At 32.5% G+C, this 23771-nt stretch overlaps 3 protein-coding genes across 4 annotated transcripts in view; all 3 read left to right on the forward strand.

Annotated features, from left to right (window-relative positions):
- Positions 1–7169: 7169 nt before the first annotated feature.
- On the forward strand, positions 7170–7676 carry LOC130648562 (uncharacterized; the record flags this gene model as incomplete). The annotated part of the gene is made up of 1 exon (XM_057454649.1): positions 7170–7676. A coding segment is annotated over one exon (492 nt), but the record flags the coding sequence as incomplete, so codon positions are not given.
- Positions 7677–19480: 11804 nt separating this feature from the next.
- LOC130636850 (actin-related protein 10-like) lies at positions 19481–21870 on the forward strand. Its single transcript, XM_057446703.1, has one exon. The coding sequence runs from the start codon at positions 19697–19699 to the stop codon at positions 21065–21067; it is 1371 nt and encodes a 456-aa protein (XP_057302686.1). The 5' UTR covers positions 19481–19696; the 3' UTR covers positions 21068–21870.
- Positions 21871–22234: 364 nt separating this feature from the next.
- LOC130636836 (probable E3 ubiquitin-protein ligase HERC1) overlaps positions 22235–23771 on the forward strand; it is a 46574-nt gene continuing 45037 nt past the window's right edge. Inside the window, exon 1 of one of the 2 annotated variants that reach the window (XM_057446693.1) lies at positions 22235–23237. In XM_057446693.1, the coding sequence (XP_057302676.1) occupies positions 22314–23237 (924 nt within the window). In that variant the 5' untranslated portion in view covers positions 22235–22313. The remainder of the gene's footprint in view (positions 23238–23771) is intronic. The other variant, XM_057446688.1, reaches the window with a different exon arrangement.

Genomic DNA, 23771 nt, shown 5'->3' on the forward strand with positions numbered 1-23771 from the left:
ATACCTTCAATAACATTAATTTAACGCCAAGAACTTAACTAAAATTAAAGAAACCATTACAATGCACTTACAACTCCAAGGTCTTATTCGAAAAAGGGGTTATAACGTCAGTTATTGTTAACTAATTGGGTAACTAGGGACCAGCTAAAACCAAAATATAGCCAATTTCATAATGCTGTGTCAAAGAATATTTAAAATCCCAATATTCTTTCAAAAATACTATACATGTGTGATCACAATTATTGGAACGATTTAACAATTTTTTAAAAAAAATTGTTTCGACGGGTCAATGCCAATCACAGACATAATCATCTAAAAATATTGTAAGACAAATTCAAGCTTTATTCTCACCACCAATAAGTTCATTAGTAGAGATTTGTATTTATGGAGATTTTATTTCTTATCCAATAAAGCAAATATTCCATTAAAATCTTTATCTATTAATCGAAAGACAAGATGAATTCTCATTACACTCCTCCAAAACACATTATGTAACTTTTACATATCCAAAAGAAAGCAACAAATATTCGCAAGTTAGTAGCGACAATTCGCGCAGTAAAAGATTTTTGGACAGGTGTCGAACATAAATTTAACCACTTTCGTTGAAGAGAAAAGTATAAGAAATGTTGTAACAAGAATTTTTTTTTACTACACTTCTCCCAAATCGCGTTTATGTCATGCATCCACAATGTATTTTTTGGCAAACCGCGTTAGTTTAGTGCTTCTTAAAGAGAAACCTTTGACAAACAGCGCTAAATCAAGTTTGATCAATTAATTTTTAGAATTGTTATTTTCCTGATTTTGTTAATGCCTTGTAATATAGTACGAATGCATTTCATTCTATTTTTTCAGCCGTAGGGAAACCGTTTCTAAATAGTCAAACAAACTGTCATCAGTCTTTACTGCATATAACATGCCAAATACTATTCATATATTTCATAATGTTACATTCATTCATCCATTTTCTTTTAAACTGAACGTCATTATAAATTCACTTATCTATTCATGATACAAGTTTATCATTTCAAACACTTTCATTCAACATTAACGTTATTTATTTAACGGATATGTTTACGAAATTGTTGGCAATTTTTTGTAGGTCATTTTCTCTTTTTTAACAAACAATGGGACAATTGATACAATGTTCATCCATTAACACAATATCATTATAGGAAGCGTTACAAAGCATCGACGTGCTCCTGGTTACTACCGCATAGGTTTTTACGTCACATGGAGAGGCAACTAAAAGTAACTTTGTAAAGTAAAGTTGGCGGCGCGGCGATTTTTTTAAAATATCCCTTTTTCAAAATACCCAATCGATAACAATTAGTTGCACAAAATTTGGTTGGTGTCTTAGGACAATACCTAGACGGTTTGTGTTTGCACAGTTGAGTAGCCCAATTTATTTTCTCCCTTAAACATGCGAAACATTTTTTATGACAACCTGCTTCTTAAGAATTATTGCGGTATAACGGTGGAGCTGTTTTTACCCAACTGTGTAGCCTGGATATTATAGATAAATGCGCTTAAAGGGTTAATGAGTAAAATAATAAACTTTCATGTGGTTGCAGAGAAAATTAATATTTAATTCTTAAATAATATTTCCTGAAGATCGAATTACAAAGAACTATGATAACTTTGTCATTGTTTATTAGATTCTAAAACTGTAGTTTATTAGGGAGATTGTACTGCGTCATCTATTGATAAATTTAATGGAAAGAAATAATGTCTCCTATCACATAACCATCGAGTGGCATTTTATAACTATGTCCGAATTATGCGTTCGTTTGTTACATGAATTGTTCTTATCCCGCATTTTATTTAGTGTGTTTATAATTTAAGTGTTTTTAATCTTATTTTGAAATTTTTGTGGTAAAATTAAGGTGCCTAATAAAAAATATCAGTTTTTAGCACGCTATTTCAGCCAATTAGAGAAAAAATACGCGCTTTTTTTCACTGTAGGATTGAAAAACAAGTAAAGATTGCTCTCGCTTCTCGGTGGAAATTAAAAGTCTAACATATATTTCGTGTAGGTTAGCCTATCACAGAGCGAGAAAAACTCTAACTATATGATAAGGAAAAAATGTACTAAATGAAAATTCTGAATATCAATTGAACAATTCTAAAGAGAAAAACTTGTATCTTGAATAGAGAAGTTAATTTATAATGACTTTCAGTCAGGAAAAAGTATTCTAAGAAATAGAAGGTATTGAGCTATCAATAAAACGTTTTAAAGTGGAATTCTGACAGTAAGTAGGTATTTCTGGTTTGGAATGGCCTCCAATAACATTTCACAACTTTGAGATATATAATCAAAAGTTTTAGATTCTTTTCATTTGTCAAATAAGGGGAAATGATCAAAGAATGTAATAGAAAAAACATTGGGAATTTATATAATTGCATCGTAAAGTACTTGGAGAGTTATAATTACCGTAGATGTTTCGTTAACTGCCAAAATTGTCAAAAATTTGCAGTTTGAGACTGATAAAATTTTTCTCTCACATATTATAATTCCTGTACGTTTGCAAGCATAAAATGAAGTAAAAATATAAATATTATTTAAATGTATTATTTTAATTGTTAATGATTCAATGCAAACCCTGTTTCACATCTTTACAATTATAATTATAAGTATTATTATTATTACGAATAAAATGTTTTTACCCGGGATGAGCTTTTCAGTTTCAGTTCCTATTAATACGAGTAATTAGTTGTAAATAAATAACTTATATGCGAAGGGGTTCTGATTTATTTAATGCTCCTATTTAAAGTATAAAAGTCTTACAAGCACAGCAATATCTCAACGAGATAACAGCCTAAGATATGAATCCTATTTTTATGCTGAAGGCTAAGCAGAAGGGATAGATTGACACTTGTGGGCATACGTATTGCCAACATTGTTTAGATGACCTTGCTACTTTTAACGAAGACGGAAGTGCTGAAATACGGTGTCCATTAAGATGTTACATAAACACGAAACTTAATCCACACGAGACAACCTCAACGTTAAATACTGCATACGTAGTAAATGACATTCTGGATGAGCTGTATGTACACTTTTCTACATTCTAATAAACAAAATTCTGTTTAAAACATAAGAAGAGACGTATGTATGTCAACAAAAATATCCATCTTTATACTTGATAATTTCTATATTTTATTACAATCGTGTAAGCTATGAAAAACATATTTTTTAGTTTGTGAAGAATATAGAATTATCAATACGGAAATAGTGAATACTGATTTATTCTTTCTTGCGTTGTTTAGTTGCTATACATTTCCAAAAAGTAGAGTAACTTTAGAAAAGGCTTCAAATAAAGGGAACAACAAATTTAAAAGTGGTAGTTTTGAACAAGGTAATCCAATATGTCAGCAAAGCAAGGATTGCAAGCAAATTGTCAGCCACTTATGTGCAACGTGCGGTGAAAAGATTTGTGAAAAATGTCAAAACATACATTCTTGTACCAACAAATCGTTTACCAATGTTACTTTTAATGTAAAACTGCAAGAAATGCAACAGTTGTGTGTGGAACATAACTCTCTTGGAAGATTTGTCTGTGTTGACTGTGACAATAGGTTTACATGCGTATATTGTATACACAGAAGTCATAAGAATCACGAAAAAAAGTCTATTGCTGACTTTGGTGAGGAAGCAAGGGAGTGGTTTCAGTCTTTCATAGGATCGTTTGAGAAAACAATGGTGGTAATGGAGAACTTAACAAAAGAATATAACGAATCTTTAAAGAATCTCAAAGTTAGCAGAGAGGCGTTTGTTCATGAATTGAAAGTCAGGAAGTTGAAAAGAATAGAAGATTATCTGAAAATGCTAAACACAAAAGAAGAAGATCTACTGCTAAGTTTTGATCAAAAGATGGAAGCATTTAGATCAAAAATATTTTCAAGTGAACTTAGCCTTGATACCAGAATACAAGAATTTTGGGACTACGTACAAGAATTTAACTTAAAAAGCCACTTTAAATTGGTTTCTGAGAATGTTGAAATAGAAAGGAAACTTCACAGTTTATGTTCTTTACCAAAAGTTATTCCAAGTTATAATATGCATTTTGAATCCTTAAATGAACAAGATTGTTTGAATAACCTGTTGGGTGAGCTCAAAATTTCTGTCCATGACGTCAACGCTGCAGATCGTTACAAGTGTTTTGTTTACAAAAGTACAATGGATAACATTGAAAAACTGCCTAGCCATGCACAATTAGAAACTGATTTAAAAAGCTTACTTATTGAAATAAAAGGTATTTTTAAGCTGATTTAATTTTATTTCCTTACAATTCTACATAAGTCACGTAATTCATGTGGACGTGTTTTATAGGTTACAAAGAATCAATTGAAAAATTGAATCTTTATTGTGGGGAAGAGCCAACGAGGTTAGCACTTCTAATGCATTTGCTTGCTAATAGAGAAAATGTATAAAGTATTTTTTTAGCAGTTTTTTGTATTGGCAATTAAGTGAAAAACTTTTTTAGAATGCGAAAACTTATTTTTTCGAAAAGAAATCACTTAAAAGTAAATTTACTGGCTACGGAGAAGAACTAAAAAAATTACCATATCTAATGCAATTGTTGTCCGTACAGGCAGCACAGCTTAATACAAGTAATCATTGTACATTTGTTTCTAAAGCTGCTATTCGTAGGTCTATTTTGTATTCCTATTGTGTTGACTTAAATTTATTAAAAGTTTGATTCTTTTTTTTATATTTTGTCAAATTTAGTAAATAACTTATTCACCATGTCAAAATATATATTCTCTAAAAACTGAATTTTCCTGATAACTGTAACGCTGTACTTGGTGTGTTAATTTAATTGCACTTTCAAAGAGTGGAGTAAAAAACATAGCGAACTTAAAAGGAGTGACTGACAAACCCTTAGAATACAATTTGGGTTCAAAATACTAAAAAAGGTACTGAATATTCAAAGCTGAATAAAACGTTTTTTGAACCTAAAAAATCAGCTGCACGCAAACATTACCTCTATAATGGTGAGAATAAAATTTGGGCTTAAAATACAAGCAAACGGAAGAACTAAATTAACGCAGTGAAATTTAACGAAGTCAAATTGCTCAGTTTCTAGAGAGAAGAATTTGTAGTTGTCAATAACTACACACACAAAGTGATATCGGTAAAAGTAATTATCGCAAACTCACGCCTGTAGGCACAAGATTTGTATAAATGGTTGCCCACCACAATTCCCGTACAATCGGTACCCTAAAAACGTTATCTGTTTGCATTTTTGTTTTAGAGACGTAAAGCCAAAAAGATACTTACACACTTACAGGTAAGCTTCTTAATTGGTTTAGCGTTTTGATCTGGTTTCCATATCTGCCACAAACGAAACAACTAATTTCTAAAGAGAATTGACTAGTTTAGAATTCTTATATTGCTAACATAAGTCGTGAAATTAATATATGCTTTTTTAAAGGTAGTTTAATACATGTTGTGGCATAAGTCAGAAAACAAGTTTGGCAGCACAGTATTTAATGTTAGGGCCTACGATGGTCGGTCCACAAACAAAAATTTTACTTAAGAGCACTGGATACACTTAAATGTCTTACTTGCTTGCCTTTAAATTACGGAGTTATTTGTGTTAAAATACTTGCATATGCCTTCGTCCCGTCATTATGCTTTTATCGCGTCGTATTATTTTTCGTAGCTTGTTTTTCATCGTGTCGTAGTACTTTTCTTCGTGATGTTCTATTCTTTACGCCCTAGCTTTTCTCGCATTGTAGTATTTTTGTTCGTGGCTGAATGTTTGTTAAATGTTTCTTGCATTTTACATAATGTGAGTTTGAGGTTCTTTATAAATTTTTCTTATAAACAAAATTTCACGAACAATAAATAATAAATATGTCCACTTTTTCTTCCCTCTGTTGTCTTGTGATGCTTTTCTGAATACAATGAACAGTAACCAAAAAGCTAACTTTTCGGTGGACATTCAACCAATAAAATTGTCTATAGAATACATGAATGTTCAAACAACCTAAACAAGAGCACAAAATAGCTGTACGCAACGCAGATACAGACAAAAATGAGAATGTGGATCATAGGCGGAAAATGATCATATTATTGATTGGTGCAATAAAACGATCATAGATCGATAGTCCGGTTGAGCAGCAAGGAAAGTGCAAGTAATTATAAATAGTACAGACAGAGTTACTCATATTAATAATACCGGTATTTATATTGGCTACACTGTTAATAAAATATCTCTGGAGGTCTTAATTTGCCCATAAACAACATATGTGAGATATGGCTAGATAAATTTGCAGTAAACACCATTAATTGTTGCTTATCCTTTCACATTCATGATATTTGGCTACCTGTAATGATGTAACAGTTGTACTTAAATGTATTTGTGCCCATCAATAAAGTAAAGGATATATTGCAACATAGGAACGAATATAATACAAACAGTCAATCATACCACTGTCACGCCTTGATTTTCATAACTTTTATTTAGCTTTATTTTTCAAAAAACAAATTTGGAATTATGCCAATAAATAATAAAAAATGTTTTTACATGTTTTTAAAAGATTCATATTATTTTGTGTTTCTATTATTACTGTAACTAAATTCATCGCAATTATACAACATTCAAAATCGTTAACTAAGTTCAAAGTTAGTCCTTTTTTTCTATATGTCACCGAATTTGATGCCGTCGTCACCAAAAATGCTGACAACATCAAATTTTTCATCAAATTGTTTGTTAATACTGTGGTAAGTTTCAAGTCCCACGGACAACGATTGTAAAAATTACACAGGATGGTCGAATCAGCTTCCTCATCCCCTCCCCCGAGCATTAAGGAGCCCATAAAAGGCCCAGCAGGAACAGTGTTAAAATACTAAACGAATTCCAAATAGCAGTTTTTGAGAAATATTAATTTTATGAAAACATGACTTAAATATTCGATTTCCGCAGAAATTAATTTTGTGAATTGTAAAGACAATAAGAAAACGCGCGAGCAGCAATTTAGAAATAATGGGCAGTTTGCTATTTTAGCAAAATTGCGAAATTTATTTTCGTGAAAGGAATTATTCCTTAAAAATCATTGAAATGTTATGCTAACATGACGTTTTGCGAATAAACAGACGTGTCTCTTACTTTGTAATTTTTGTTTTAATTGCAATAATCTCGATTGATTAATTATTATTTAATTTAGAACTTGTAGAAATTATTATAAATATAGATATTGAAAGTTTTTATTCAATTCTTATCAACAATCCAAATATCGTTGCAATAAGAAATCGTTATAAACGTACACTATTGATGGAAGCTGCAAGTTACAACAAACCATCAATAGTAAAAGATTTGATTGATGCTGGTAGTGATGTGTATGCTGTGGATGAAGATAAATGGAATGCATATCACTACAGTGCACGCTATGGTCATTATGATGTTTTAAAAATTCTAATCAATCATGACGTCACAAGTATCAACAATGTAGACGATGACAGTAACACGCCATTGCATTACGCAGCTCGTCATGATCATGCTGAATGTGTGAAATTACTGTTATCAATGCCAGGTATTGATGTGAACATACGAAACAGTGAAAATGCGACAGCTTTTGATCTGGATAATACTATCTCTATTAATCGTTTATTTGAGGAACATCACTTTAGTCAGTATTTTAGTAAATTATTGTGAGGAACTATTTTTACTGTTCAATAAAAAACGGAATCACCAACATTTCTATCAGTTTCGTAACACCATGACAGATTTTTTTTTCTTATCTTTATCACAAGTTAAAATATTTTTTGGAACAAACTTCATTTCATTGAGACATAATAGGTAGGTTAATCCAACCTCAGTTGCTGGACTATTTGATTTTCAACAGCACTGCGCACATTAATAGCTTTTAAAACGCTGCTACGTTCAAGCTTGTTGTTTAATTTTGTCAAATTTATAATATTACTCTGATAGCATAGCAAGATATTGCATGTTTATGTAGTTCTAAAGTATTCAAAAATATCTTGTTTTAAAATAATAAAAGTTGTCAGTGAGTGCTATATTCAGTTCGATTCAAGATTGAAACATCAATTTTTAATTTTAAAACGATGTATGTAGAGGTAGGCATTTTAAAGGCCTCTTTTTTTACCAAAACAATAATCTTTTATGTATTACTACATGGCAGGGTAATCATATTGTAGGGTCGTGTATGTATGAAACAGCAGTTTTTTCTAGTCAAAAACTATTATCTATGAATCAGCTCATTACAACAAGAGGCTCAGTAGTCCTTGCCCAAAACACTATTATTTGCATAAGATAATATATGCTGAAATTAGTAAGCTTCAACAAGTTTCTACTAAAAGTAAAATTCACAATCTTGAACAAACTTTATTAGGTATTTGTTCATGGAAACTTATTCATATCTACTGCTATTTGTTGTTTGATTGAGTACTCAATTGTACAACATAAATTTGCAGAAATAATTAGCAGTGACGCAACAATTGAATCTGTTATAAATAATTATAATGACACATTTTGGATCTTTTACATCTCTACCCTCTAGCTTGAAAGATGAGGTTGCACCTTATGCCATAGCAAGCCTATTAAACTATTTGGGTTGTGGCAACACAACCTGACTTTGGATACAACAGGTTGATATACAGTAGACTACCGGTAATTCGAATGCCGCTTATTTCGAACTTTCCGTTATTTCGAACAAATTGCCAAGTCTCTTGAGTTTGGTTTAATAAATTCTAATATTTTGAGCTGCTTAATTCAAACTCTGCTAATTCGAACATTTGCTAATTCGGACAATTTTTTAATCCCAAGGCTGCATTAGGCTCGTTAATTCGAAATTTTGTATATCGATAAATAAAATCTTATGGAAAAATAAAAAAAAAAGCGTTCTCATTTTTATTCATTTTTATTGCATCAATGGTGGCAAAATTTCTTTCAATTTATCAATTAAATTGGAATTTCCAATAAAATTAAGTTTACAAGGAATTTGGAGGCCTTGCTGTCGCCAAACAAACAATGGTAAAATATTTTCATAAAAAGTTGTAATAAAGTTTTATTAGCATAAAACCTTTGAACGTTTATTAAAATTCTTGTTTTTTCTGAACTTGTGATAATCCGTTAGATCAAACAAATAATTTAGTCCCTTGCCTGTTCGAATTAACGGACGTCTACTGCACTTTAACCTTTGCATCATTCTTAAATTTATGCGTGGACGTTGTACACCCCATGCTGAGGGTTGAGGTTGACAAAAACAATGTCCGCCTCGTTTCCAGACTCTTTGTCTCTTTCGGCATGCTTTTTAAAATATCAGAAGTAGGCGAGGCAAATCACATGGCTGGTTCGTTTATTGAACAGAAATATTATGTTGTTTTAGGTTCAGATATTGATATGAAAAGATAACTGTGAGGACTCCGAACTTGTTTATCTGTTGTATTCTTATTTAGTATCAACATTTTTGATAATCAGATTTATTGTTTTTAACTAGAACCAATCTTTTAACCTATAGCTAGCTATCCAGCGACTTTTCCTGGGCTGTAATTTAATATCAGCAAGTAAAAATGTTACCATATACTGAAGTTAACCCCAGCGATGTTTTGGAACAGGAGGAAAGATGGCTCACTGTGTGCTTTCTTTGGTGTTGCGGAGAGTTTTCTAGTAACTCAGAATATGCACTAAATACTTCAGCAGTTAGGCTCAACATGCAAATTTTTGTTCTGCCATATTTGTTTACCGTCAGTACGGGATATTTCCCCGATCGGATGAGTGTCACCCGAATGAGTAAACCAATTGATTGAGTGAGTCGGCACCAGAGGGAATTTTTCACGACCACCCCATTGAGTGAGTCATAACTCGTGGTAAATTTTTAGCTAGCTAGCTAAATACATAAACCAAACTGCTTGGGAGAGAATTAGTTATTGCCTAGCACCTAGTCAGCTTAAGCTGCTCTAGATACAGCTAGCTAGCTTTGTGAAAGATATCAATATTTCTCTTATATATTTTGTGTCAGATATGATAAAAAGTATGCACATTTTTCTCTATATAGCTTGCTATACTGGCTTCTTACTAAACCAACTCAAAGTATGAGCTTCAAAGCCTCAACATGTGCAACCTAGACTGAAAATATGCACCATATAGCCAATCCAACTCAAGAAATTATCAATAGCATCGGGAACGACACAGTGAATTTTTTTTTAATTGGTGAAACGGCGCAAAATAAGTATGACTTAATGTAAACAAAAATTATATTGCACTTTTGGCCAGCAGCTTGCCCTTTTAAAACGCAATTTTAAGCAAGAAAAAAAATCACCCAATTCAGTAAGTCTCTCCCGATCGGGTGGTTGTGCACTCACTTGATCGGGTGATTTTACCCTGATCGGGGGACAGTCACCCAATTGGGCAAAGATCCCCTACTGATCGTAATTAAGTGATACTTATGCTATAATATACCAGTTAAAAATAAATCAATCACAAAACGACATATCCAAGTGTTATAATGATTCTCAAGGTTAATGTTTTGGTAATTATTTCAAGTACATGTCAGCCAAAGTGGATGCAACTTTCAGCCAATTTGGCTGTAAAACATCCAATTTGGTATGCATAAATCTACTAAAATTCTTAATCATATCTAAAGTAACTGGAAAACCGTTCTGCAATAAGGAAGTACATAGTTAGATGTGCATATTTTACATGTGCAAATGAGCAAAAATCTCAATGTTTAGCACTGGGAAGCGATGCAGGCACCGGGGATCTGATGCCTGGATTGCGGAATCCCCAAAGATCCAATACCTGCACTAGAAGGTCCCTGATTTGTTGATGAGCCTAACTGATCATGCAGTTGTTAGAAATTATGGCTTACCTTACCCAAGAATGTAAACAAGTCTACTAGTTTCTACATATGGAACCAACAAAACCAACCTTGGTATAAGCAGTTACTCAAAATTAGTTGTGGGAAACCTGACAATGTTATGGAGAGCTATTCCTCTGATAATATTGGTATCTTGATTTTGGTAGCTATTATACTAGGATACAAGAAGCCTTCTGAATAAAATGATCTTGCAGCCAGAGGAAACTTCCACTTTCCTGCTGTTAAAAAAGGAAATTGTGTAAAGAAGATATCTTGTTTAACAGCATTGTTTTAGCTACATATAGCTACTTACCTAAAATAACAAGAAAAGAGTCCGCAATTTTTGAAACATAGCATAATGATATCAATCTATTGTTTTTTTAGATTTTTTCCTATGCGAAAGCAAAAATTTTCAACACACTTCACCCACACAAAATAACTTAATATGTAACATAAAAAAATGTCATTCATTACACAAAAATAATCAAAATTTTGCAACAACCGAGAATAAAAGAAAGAACTTTTATATATAATACTTTTTAAAGATAGTTTTACATAAAATTTAAAACAAAAATCAAAAGGATTCTTTCTTTTTCACCCCTTGTTTCCTGGTAAAAGTTTATAACTCGTTCTACTCCGACTTTAATAGAAACATGGCCCCCCAATTGGGGTTTTGTTTGGAGTGGTAGTTTTCTTCGATAGGCCAGCAATAATTTTACATGTAAATAACTTAAGAAAGTCTTCCCTTATGCAAGATTTTCACAGCACATCTGGTTATAATGCTCTCTCTAATGTTCTCTATGAAAAATCGGTTGCATTATGCTGTGGCAACCATCCGTTAGGAATTGCACCATACAACATTGCCCATCTTTTCATAAAAGTGATCAAGTTCACACAACGCCCCAATTTTCAAAGACATCTGGACTCAAAATTATTATGTAAAATATAAATATGGCAGAGCCAGCATTTTAAACAGAAGGTAAAAGTGAAATTTCTTTCAAGAAATTAGGATTAAACTTAGTAATGGTAAGGGAGCTATAAGACGCATCATATTGAAGGAAAATTATATACTGTAATGATCCAAACAAGCACCCCGGGCGCCTAATCAAGGAGGTGCTTAAAAAATGCTGGGCACTTTTCCAATTTTTCCTAATTTTGTACAATTTAAAGATAATAGTAATTTTCAACTTCGCTTTTTTTCCTGAAAAATAAAACTGAACAAAAGATGTAACAAAATTAAGTTTAGTCATTCTAGGGTTTTAAATAAAATTTCAATTTGTACAGAAAGACCACATACGACTTAATAATTCTGTTACCATGAAATTTAGCAACTCCCCAGCTCTTTTATCAGCAACTACCTATAACTAACTAACTTCACGAATCGATACTATTCTATCTATTCCTATTTCTAACTGCACATTCTCATACTTTTTTATATTTTAGAAGAAAGTTTAAAATTGTCACATCCACTGGTGGGATGGAAGATTATGAAGAAAGTGATTATGAGAAAGAACGAAGAAAGAATATTGAGATGCATAATGAAGAGTTTAGAAAAATATTTCCGGAGGGTGTTTTTTTAAAGTCAAGTTCCGCTAAAACTAACAGAAAGAAAAGAAAGAATAGACTGAATGAAGGATATATAAAGAATATAGCATCATTGACTCCCCGTCGTTCAATAAGTCGGTCGTGTAAAAGGTTGCCTGGAGAGACGCTTATTTCACGAGACAAAAAAATTCGAATTTCTGATGACTGGCAAGATACTCCAAGGAGACCGTTGTCTTCAGGTGGTATTCGATTTACAAAGTGGGAAAAGATACAGCAACGACAAGCAGAAAAGATGAAAGATCGCAAACCGATTACCCAAGATTATTTTAGTGATTACGTCGACACTTACAGTGATGAAGAATTTACTGAAAAGCTGGCCCGTCGGAGATATGTACCAGTGTTGGAACCTGGACCAATTGAAGATGTAGCTGAAAGAACTTCCGACAAACACTACGACTCAGAGTACGGCACATCCTGTCATCAATGCCGTCAAAAAACTATTGACACAAAAACAGTTTGTCGTAATAGTGAATGTGTAGGAGTTCGTGGTCAATTCTGCGGACCATGTTTAAAGAATCGTTATGGAGAATGCGCAAAGGAAGCCCTGCGTAACGAGGCGTGGTTTTGTCCTCCATGTCGGGGCATATGTAACTGTAGTTTCTGCATGAAGAAAAGAGGAAAGAGAGCTACAGGGATTTTGATACACCTAGCAAAAGAAAACGGCTACACTGACGTGAAAACTTTCCTCGGAGACTAGTTATTCCAATACAAGGAAATTTAGAAAACATTTATATGTGGACTATGAGTCAGGACATGGGATAAACACGTAATTTTTTGTCCCAAATAATTTGTGTGCCTTAAAGGAGTCTCGTATACTATAAACGGTTTTTAAACAGTTTAGTAATGTGTGTTTTTTTTGTACAGTTCTACATGTTTATATGTTCCTATTAGCAAAGCTAATAAAATATTTTATAAATTCCAATAAAATTTCATTTAAAATACACCTTTATTTGTTTTTTGTTTTTGTTTTTTGGAAAAAATCCCATCGGCGTGAAAAGCAACCCTCAATTTTCGGTAATTCCGTAAACCTACAAGTTTCAGATATTTTTACGACCGGAAATCTTTTGTGAATCACGCCATTCGAGTAGTTTTATCGAGTTCGCGAGAATTTATTTTCGTAAAATCCATCGATTTCGGAGATTTCACGGGAATTTATTTTTCGTGGAAATTTACTAATCCGAGTGAGATGCCAATTTGACATTAAAGTGCTTTATATTCATACACTTTTAATGCGGAATTTTGGGATACAATTTTGAATGAGATCATGTTTTTGTGTAAATCTTGCGGAAAATCTTGCTAACTTTTATTTTATAAAACTGCTGAAAATCTTGCTAACTTTTATTTTATAAAACTTTCGCGATTTAAGAAAAATTGTCAAACTCAATTGTAATACATTTTTTAGATTTTTAGAAAAAGTTACACGGTTCAAGCATCTTGGTTAAAACGTCTCTTTCATTAACTTTCCACTCATCGCTACTTTCATTGTAATTCATACGTTAATATGGTATCCACGTTTTAAAAGGTGCCAGAGAAGAGGCACTTTAAGGGGAGAAACTTTTACGTATTGAAAAAAACGCGAAATTTATGGAATAAACTTTTGCGTTTTGCCGCCTCTTCGACAAATTTTACGTGAAAAAACAAGATTTTTTTTCGTAATTTTTATTTTTTTTCTTGCTTTGTTCAACGGGTAATCTTCAACTTCCTACTTAGAATCAGCTTCGTTATCGGTTTCTCTATCTTCACCAATGTACCAATTAATTTTGCTACTACAGTATTCTGTCCAATTAACGGACACTCCAAAAGGCGGACACTTCGGTTATACACCGGCTGTTTTCTGGTCCAAGTCTCATAGAAAACTTTTTAATTAGCGGACACTCAATTAGGGGACACTTTACTTGCCGGAAAAAACTTTTTGCACGGAATGGCAACTATAGGCTTTTTTCTCCACAATTAGCGGACAGTCCAAAAAATTTAGAAGCAGCATACAAAAATATTGAAAAATTGAATAATTTTAAAACTTCTTAAACACTGAAACTTTACAAGAAATGTCGGCTTTTACGGCCTCGATTTTCTTCGCAAACCAGTCAATCAACTTTTGTCGCCCATATAACTGGTATCCTTTCGTTCATTTAGTTGATATTATGATGTATGCTTGTCTGTTATTCTAAAACAAAGTTTTATTACGTTCAATTTAGTTGTTTTCTTCTTTTTTCGCGTCTAAGACCAGCACAGTACCCGCTAATTTTTTAAGTTACACATGTCGTATACAAAACCGCTTTTTCTTCAAATCTTAAGCTTACATAGCAAAACTTTCCAAAACGCGGACACCTCTAATTAGCGGACACTTTGTTCATGCAGCAACGGTGTCCGCTAATTAGAGAGAATACTGCACATAGCGATTTAAATTCTTCTACCGTGTTATATTGAGTTTTTATTAACTGATAGCTATTTTCATCCGGTTAATACGGGAAATCTGTAGCGCTGATTGGATAAAAAGCCTTAACGAAGCCTTATACAGAATGGTAAAACTTTTAACCTCTTATAAACCATAATGGTAGCTATATGTAAACAAATAACATTGCCAGAGAATCGTGAAAATATAGCTACATACAAGTACAACCTAATCAGTTTGAACAAAAAACATCCTTCGTAACATCACAAACACTACATCCAACTCATCATCGAGGAATGTTGATAATTTCAAAACCATGTTCGATGGTGCACACATAAATAACTGCGTTTTTAATATAAACATTCATCAGCACAGTGCGCAACAAGCAAAAAGACGTCGAATTTGTGTGATAGACTCTTCTTCTAACGAAGAATAAACTTTGGTTCAAAAAACGTTTAAAAAAGTTTTATTTTTTATTCAATGTTTTCTCTTTGTACATGTCTTTGAAAAATTGAAACAATGAAATTCTAATTGAACGATTTCTTTTTTTAACAAAACCTGACATTTACAACCTTGTCACAAGTAAATCTTGGAAAATATTCCTGGTTTCTACAAACATTTGGAAAATAGCATCAGTTAATAAATACAATATAAACTGTTTTTGCCTATCTATTCCGACAATTATTACCCTCGGCAGCGTATCGACCTAACAAGCACGGTCTATACTTTTGACCTCGGGTAATATTGCTTGGTATAGATAGACAAAACAGTTTTATATTGTATTAGTAGAACACAGAGCCTTTGGCAACCTTTTCAATTTTTTAATGACTTCACTCATAGTCGTGAACACTCCTCCTGAATTCAGCGCAAATTAAAAAAAAAGAAGATAAAGCTGCGACAAGTAATGCAGGAAATAAAGACATTAGAAAAGATTGTATACGTATTAAATGATAATATCATTCCATGTGCAATAAGTTTTTTAATTTTTTTAATTACAATTTAAATTTGTTTGAAAAAGAAATTTTTTTCGCGTGAAAAAACTTTTGCGTTTTGCTGTTTTGAAATTTGTAAAGGCAAAACTTTCGCGAAAGGGGGCCAAAAACGCGAAAATCGCTAAAGTTTCTGCCCGCGAAAGTTTCTGGCCGCGAAAGTAGATAAAAAACTGTCGCGAATTTCTTTTATGATTTTCTAATTTTATACATGCGTGACAAAAGTCACACAAGCAACACAGTTCTTTATCTGGTTTGTGCTTTTCTTTTGAAAATGTACGTCAAATGATCTTGGGTGAATTTATGCGGCATATTCTGTCACGGAGCGGCCAATCATGTTCGTCAAAAGACATAATGACCAAAGAAACATCAAGTACTCAGAACTACATAAAAAGAAAATAATTTGTATACTAAAATATTTAAATTTATAAAGAATATATATCTATAAATAAAGGTTTTAATAATTGCGAAAAAAGTTTCCTTTTTTGCACTAACTCAATTTAAAAAATTGCTTTTTGGCTTAAAATGTTCTTTTGTCGGTTTGTTCATTTTTCTGTTCTCTTCTCTGTTCCTTCCTGCAATTTTAACAAATTTTGTATACTGAAAAACACCATATATGACCTGGCTGGCGTTTAATCGTGTGGTTGAGTCTAAAAATGCTGGACGCAAACTAAACACGATTAAACGCCCTAGTGTTACTCAACCCAGGGGTCGAGATTGACCGGCAATGTTTGGTCTGTAAAATTATAAAATACAAAACGAGAAGGGCTTGTTTCGTGACCCAGTTACACAGTGACGAACAACAAAAAATGAAACTGTGAGGTGCTTGTGATGGATGTGGACGTGAACCAGTTAATAAACTAGACTGAACCTAGAGTCAATTACAGCTTTCCTTCACTTAAGATTACCCTAAAGATAATTGGAGTATTTTGCCATCTAATTCTTGCAGTTTAAACGTGTGAACTTTATAGCTTTATAATAGCAGGCTAGCTATAGCTAGCTATTAGCTAAACCACATCTTTTCCCGACCTGTGATCCACAGGTTTTTTTATGGATTTTAGGAGATTCAGTTTGTAAACCTGATTTTCTGCCTAAACAAGTAACAAGGTGCAAACAAAATAGTATTAGGTTATAAAGGACCGTTTCCCACCATTATTCAACATTTTACACAAATTGAAACAATGTTGATCAATTCAAGATTGTATCATCATATTTCAAAATCGCTAACAGATCATTTCATGAAACAAACTAAAAATGATCTTAACAAATTGTTTCTGCAAAGAAATTAAATTTAAAATGTGATGAATTTCTTACACATGAAACTATTTTTAAACATTCCTTAAAATTAAACATTTCGATCCTGTTTTCATGATTTTTCAACAATCTATGATGATATTTTCCCTTTCTAAGATTCTATTTTCATACGATGATCTTTTCTTTTTCTACCATCCTGTTTTGACCTTTATTTCTCAACATTTCTGTGGCGCCATAGATTAGTAGTTATAGCTCATGTACTCTGTGTGGGAGACCAGGGTTCGATTCGTCTTGAAGGCGATTCAACATGGACGAGTAAATTTTACCATAGCCCTGGGTTAACCCAAACCATGTGAGGGAAATGGGGGAGATAGCATACTGTGTGGGCCGTTGGATGTTGCCGGGAGTTGTCTAGTAGAGCACGGGCCCTAATTGGGTCTGCGTAGCTCAAAATGAGCATTAAATACTCTAGGACTCTTCATCTAAGCCATAGCCCCTCCTGGAAATAATAGACAGGGTATATCCCTCAATGTTTGTGAGGCTAACCATGTAAAATATGCACGTCTGTCTATCTATCTAACAGCTAAAAGCAAATACTAACACAAAACAAGTATATATGTATATAATAAAAATATTTTATTTTTTACAGAGCTTTATTCGTTACATACAACTTTAGGTGTTTGGACTGTTTTAAACAATCTACAACAATGTTTTCGCTGTCAGTGATGCCGTTTTGACTAACTTTGAAAGATTCACAGAATTCTTTTCACTTTGTTTTGTTTGTTTGTGCAAATATTTATTTATATAATTTGAATTAAAGTTCTTTAGAAATCAGCAATGTGTGATAAACACGTGCATATTAGAAGCCATTATGAAATGATTTGAAGTGAAACGAATTTAACAAAGTGTTGAAATGAATTAATTTAATTTTATTGAAAAGATTGGGAAATGATTTTTTGGAAATTTTTTTTGTCTTTGAAAATCGTATAAAGATCGTTTCAAATAAAATATATATATGAATTAAAATGATTATCTTTGAATGGATCATGGAGATGATACATAACTTTCATTAATTACCCAGAATATCTTGCTTCTTTTTTTCCAGTCAAAAGCCTGGCCTTCAAAATTGTATTATACCTTGCTGGCAAAATTGTACCACTCTGAGTCCCATTGGTCCAGGCCATCTGTGATACATAGATGGGTACGATTTAACTTTATTTTTTAATTGTCAGTGTTTATTCTTAGAAATAAGCCAACCGCAAGGTATATCAATATTATTGTTTTGCATAAAACGGAACTGGAATACATTTGTTCACCGTAACAGGAACATGTCATTAACATTATGTAATGAGATACGATCGCAGAAAAGAAAGAGAAATCATAAACAAACAGGTTTTAATTATGTGGTGAAAGAAGATTAACCTATTTAGAATAAATTAAATGGATTCTATTTTATCAGGCTAATAATTTGTGCAAAATTCCTATTATCTGCATTCAAGTGTTTATGCCATTGAAATCTTTTCCTATTTCAATAGGTATTTGTATATCTGGTATGATTTGGGCACCATTAGTGATAAGAAATATTCTTTTTTATACTCATCACCTATCCTCATCAAACTTTAAACTTTAAACAGTTTTACATGGTGTAGACAATTGAGCTATAGCATTAGTGGTAGTGTTTGGGGTAGCTTATTTTGATATTCAAAGTGTGTATATGTTTTGTAAGGTATGACTTTACGGGGTGTGACATAGTCAAAGTCTTATGCAGCTTTATACTCATTTCCATCTAATTACTATAAAGACAAATTCATAAGGAGGAAATCTAACATAAAAACCTTACCAGGAGGAGGAGTTATTTATATTTGAAAATTATCACTAATAGAAACTATTCACTGTGAATTTTAAAGAACAGTATCCATCTGCAAAACCAGTGGCAAAGGAGAGCATATAATTATCGGATCTGTGGAATAAAACTATCACCCCAAAAACTACCCTAATTGGGGTACCCTATGGTTTCAATTAATCACATTATTTGCCACAATGTTATTTACTGTATAAATGCATGTAAAAAGGAGTGCATATAACCTAGTCTAAATAAATTGGTTTCCACAATAGGTAATACACATACTGTAAGAACACCATTAAACAATTTTAACACCTTTAAAAAAGTCCTCCATCTTACTTCTAATTTGAATCATCTATAATCAACAATACTAACCAGTTACCCTACAATTGCACACAATTTTATATATATCCAAAAATGTGACCAAAATAATGTGTGTTTTCTAGAAGCCACTAATGGTACATCACTTTCAAATTCCAGTAAAGGATCACAAGAACAACTGTTCAAAATACTGTTAAAAAACAAGTTGCTATCATATCCTATAAAAATTTGTCTATAAATATTTTTTTTGCTTGTTTTTTGATTCTCAGGATTTTTAACTTCATGTTTTGATGTTTATGCATGGCATTTGTTTAATATAAATTGGGTACTGTGTTTAAAGTTATCAAAGTATGGGGTGTTGTAAATATTTTGAATATATATACATGAATCCTATACTTAACATATCATCAGTAATTTAGGACAGTGAGTATTAATAAACAAAGGAAATTTTTCTTGGGTATATATAATATGGAATTTGTCTTCTCTCCTGTTGAAAAATTTAATATTATATACATTACTTTGCTTTCATATATTCAGGGTATATACCTAAAAATGGCTTTAATGGATCTAATGGGTCTTGGTGCTGATAAGCAAGCAGTCGTTCTTGACATTGGTACAGAGTTTACTAAAGTTGGTTTTGCTGGCGAACATGCTCCTCGTCACATCATTCGTACTGAAATCAAGAAAATGATAAATGGAGAACTTCGATCTGTTAAACTTTTTGATAAGCCAAATCCAAGTGATAGCGAAGCATTTTGTTTGTATAAAGAGTTCTTTCATATGCTTTATTTTAAGTATTTGTTAGTTAATCCAAAAGAACGAAGAGTGGTTATATGTGAGTCCATGTTAAAGCCAATTCATATTCGCAACACAATAGCAAGAGTGTTGTTTCGTCATTTTGAAGTTGTCTCCATAGTTTTTATTCCAAATCACTTACTTGCCTTATTTGCAGTTGGAATACAAACAGGACTGGTAATCGATTGTGGATATACAGAAACAACAGTTGTTCCAATATACGAGCAAATTCCTATTCTCACTGCAATGGAGTATATAGATCTTGCTGGAAAGGCTGTGCATGAAAGTATAAACAAGCACATAACAGAAAATGCAATAGTAGAAATAAAGGGGGAGGAAAAGTCTGCCAAATCTAATTTAAGTTTGTGTGAATCAGTTTTAGAAGATATTAAAGTGCGTTGTTGTTTTGTAGGCAGGCATGCTACAGATCTTGTAGCAGTGCCTGTCAGATATCCATTAGGTGGTGACAAAGTTTTACACATTGATGGGAAGTTGCGAGCACATGCTATGGATATGTTGTTTGAAGGAAATGAAGAAGACCAAAGTATTGTTACTTTTGTCCTTGACGCCATTTTAAAATGTCCCATTGATTGTCGTAAAGAGTTAATGCAAAATATTGTTCTTATTGGCGGAAGTGTCATGTCTCCTGGGTTTGACTCGAGGTTGTTTGCAGAGCTGAAATTCCTATTAAGCAGTGATTCCTACAACAATAGGCTATTTGTTAAAAAGATTACATTTCGCAACTCTCCAGTGCCTGCAAACTATTGTGCTTGGCAGGGTGGTGCACTGTTTGGAGCACTTGAAATCTTAGGAGATCATTCCATAAGCCGTGAAAGATACCATGTTGATCCGAACATACCAGATTGGTCATCAGTGCTGTCATTAAACAAAGAAGATGTTTCTAAGAGCTTGTTAGATGATAAATATAAGTGGACAAGTTTAAGAAAATCACTGTCAACAAGCAGTCCAACCACTGTGCCACCTTCAACCAGCGGTGGTAGTCTTAGCGAAAGGTTGAAAAAGGAACTTGGTTTAAGTAAATAAATAACTGGTTCGATAAACCCTATTTTAGAATAATTATTTATTATCTGTTACTTTAATTTACATCTGAAGATTTTTTAATTATTGTTTTTTCATTGCTATCTTTGTATTTTGCTTTAAGCCTTTTTTGTAAAGCATGAATATATTACTCTAGACAGATCTAAGGTTACAATGGCAGGATTAGATTTTAACATCTATTGTCAACTTAGTTTAATAGGAACGAATGTTAAGCTGTCAAACTAGAAGCATATTTCTGATGTTTAGAGAAGTTGTACGGGTCAGCATGATCTTGAATATTTTTAAAATTAATTGTTTGCTCCTAATCAATACGCAAAATTTAAAAAATTACTTGTTATGAAAAAAAAATTTTAACAAGCTAAGTAGTTTTTGGGTGACAAAATTTTTTATTTATTTTGAATACGAAATTATATATATAATTGTAGAGAGGAGAAAACAACTACCATGTACTGTAATTGGCTAATTTTTGTTTGATACAGTATTTCATCATCATAACTCATGTTGGTGTTGTTAAATAGTTATTTATATTACAGGCTTTTTTTCAAAAGAGGCGTGTGGTAAAGCTATTGATAGTACATATTAAATGGCAGATTTTATAGAAAGTTCATTAATGTAGCACACCTTAAAAAACACCTACCACCTGACGGGTGTTTTTTTTGCACACAAAATCTTTCTGAAATAAGCTATATGTATATCGTATACCAAGCTTGTATTTTGCAAATGTACATGCATTAAAATGTTACTATTTTAAAAAATCTCAGACGTATAATGTAGACCATCCTGAAAAAGTTGTTTTGTTTTCTGTCGGCGGCCTAATAGGTTTTTTTGTAATAAAAACTGCTAAAACAATCAGACCTTTTATGCATTTCCAAATTATTTTTTTTAACAGTTTCATGAAGAAATAGGCTTATGTAAAAGCTTTTTCACATATTTGTGGTAAGATATGTTCATCCTTCCTACATAGGTTTTTTTACTGTGTTTAAATAAAAATTATTCCAACACTTTAATTGCAAATTTTTTAACAATCCTGCAGACAGGAGAGGAAAAGTTTGGCATGTGGTGAATCACTTTACCCTTTCTGTGTCCAACAAAACTTTGCAAAATTAATAAACTCAATGTCATTTTCAGATAGTCTATAATTGTTTTAAAGTAACCTGTGTAAGACAACACCTATTGCCATTGTTCTATATCAAAACACTTTCTTTTTAGACAAAAAATACATTAACACGTAATGGAGGAGGAGGAAGAAACTGTGGATGGAAATGGAGAGTCAGTACCACAGTCTAAAGTTGTACTACCCACCTGCTGGGCTGACTTTGATGTATCCCTTCTCCTGCAAAGAGATGTTTTAATTGATCCATTTATTAAAGCATGGCCTGTATATTCTGCAATCAAACAGTTTGAAAACAAAGAAGATGAAGAGCAATTATGTAGTGGAGAGTATTTCATACCAGATTTTGAAGAAGAGCCTCCTTCATTTGAAATGAAGGAGAAGTTTCTGAAATCGTTGATAGTAAAACAAGCTGTTGACATACGGGAATTTAATAAGAAGTTACCAACGTCAGTTGCGTTAAATAAACGAATGGTGCTGCTTAAAGTAATACTTCAAACTATTCATGGCAAATATCATAAAATGAAGCCTAGGAGTAAACTGGTGGTTTCAAGTAAAGACACAAAAGAAAAGGAAGCAATGCGGCCTCAGAAAAGTTTTACTAAGAAAGAGACAGATGTACTTTTAGAAATGAGTGTCAAGACCATCATGTCGTTTATTTTTTCCATGATGCGCATATCGTGGTCATCACCTGACATGAATATGAGAATGCTAAGTTCAGATGTTTTGCAATCTTGTGCAGACATGCTTACTAGTATTCCTTCGCTTGCCCTTTCTAATAATTCTCGCTTACCTATTGTTGCAAGAAACGGGTTAAACAACGCAACTAAATTTTTAGTTGAAATTATTGAATCAAAGGATATTGACACAAAGTCTAAGACCCATGCTTGCTCCATATCTCTTGGTTTGTCAATTCTTCGTGGTGATGTGATGCTTTTGTTGGATTGGATTGATGTTTGTTTTCGTACAGCTTTGAAAAAGAAAGATGGTGGAATATCGTCACCATTGTTTTGTCATTGGCTTCATATGTTGACAGAGGAAGAGGTTTGTTTTGTCTGTATCCTGTTTATATGCTATAGCAGACTGATAAATCACCCTTTGTTGTATAATAAACCCCTCCCTACCCCTGGGTTTAGGGAGGGTGTGGACGAAGAGTGCCTTTTTAAACAAAAACAAAAAGGGGTAAGATAACTAAAGATATAAGTTGAAATTAGTGTAAAACTATATTCATATTAAAAGAAAAGTTCTGCTAATATAATTTTAGTCATTTTTTCACTGTGACCTGCTTATTCCAACCTGTTTTTATTCTGGAATCAGCTGTTTTTTCTACTGTTTACAAAAATAAAACGAGGTATTTTAATGTGAACAGAAAATGCTTATGTATCGAGGTGCCTTAATATATACTAAACATAATTATAGAACTGTCGAGCAATGTTTGTGCAGCCTAACTAAAATTTTCTTTTAAATCTATCACTATTGATAAATTGTGATACACTATATACTTGATTTCAGAGTTCATTTATTTGCGATCAGTTTTCATAGAAAAAAACAACTTTAGTCCCTTGCAGGAAACACAGT

This window comes from Hydractinia symbiolongicarpus, chromosome 1, assembly GCF_029227915.1.
Source record: "Hydractinia symbiolongicarpus strain clone_291-10 chromosome 1, HSymV2.1, whole genome shotgun sequence".
Taxonomy (NCBI): domain Eukaryota; kingdom Metazoa; phylum Cnidaria; class Hydrozoa; order Anthoathecata; family Hydractiniidae; genus Hydractinia; species Hydractinia symbiolongicarpus.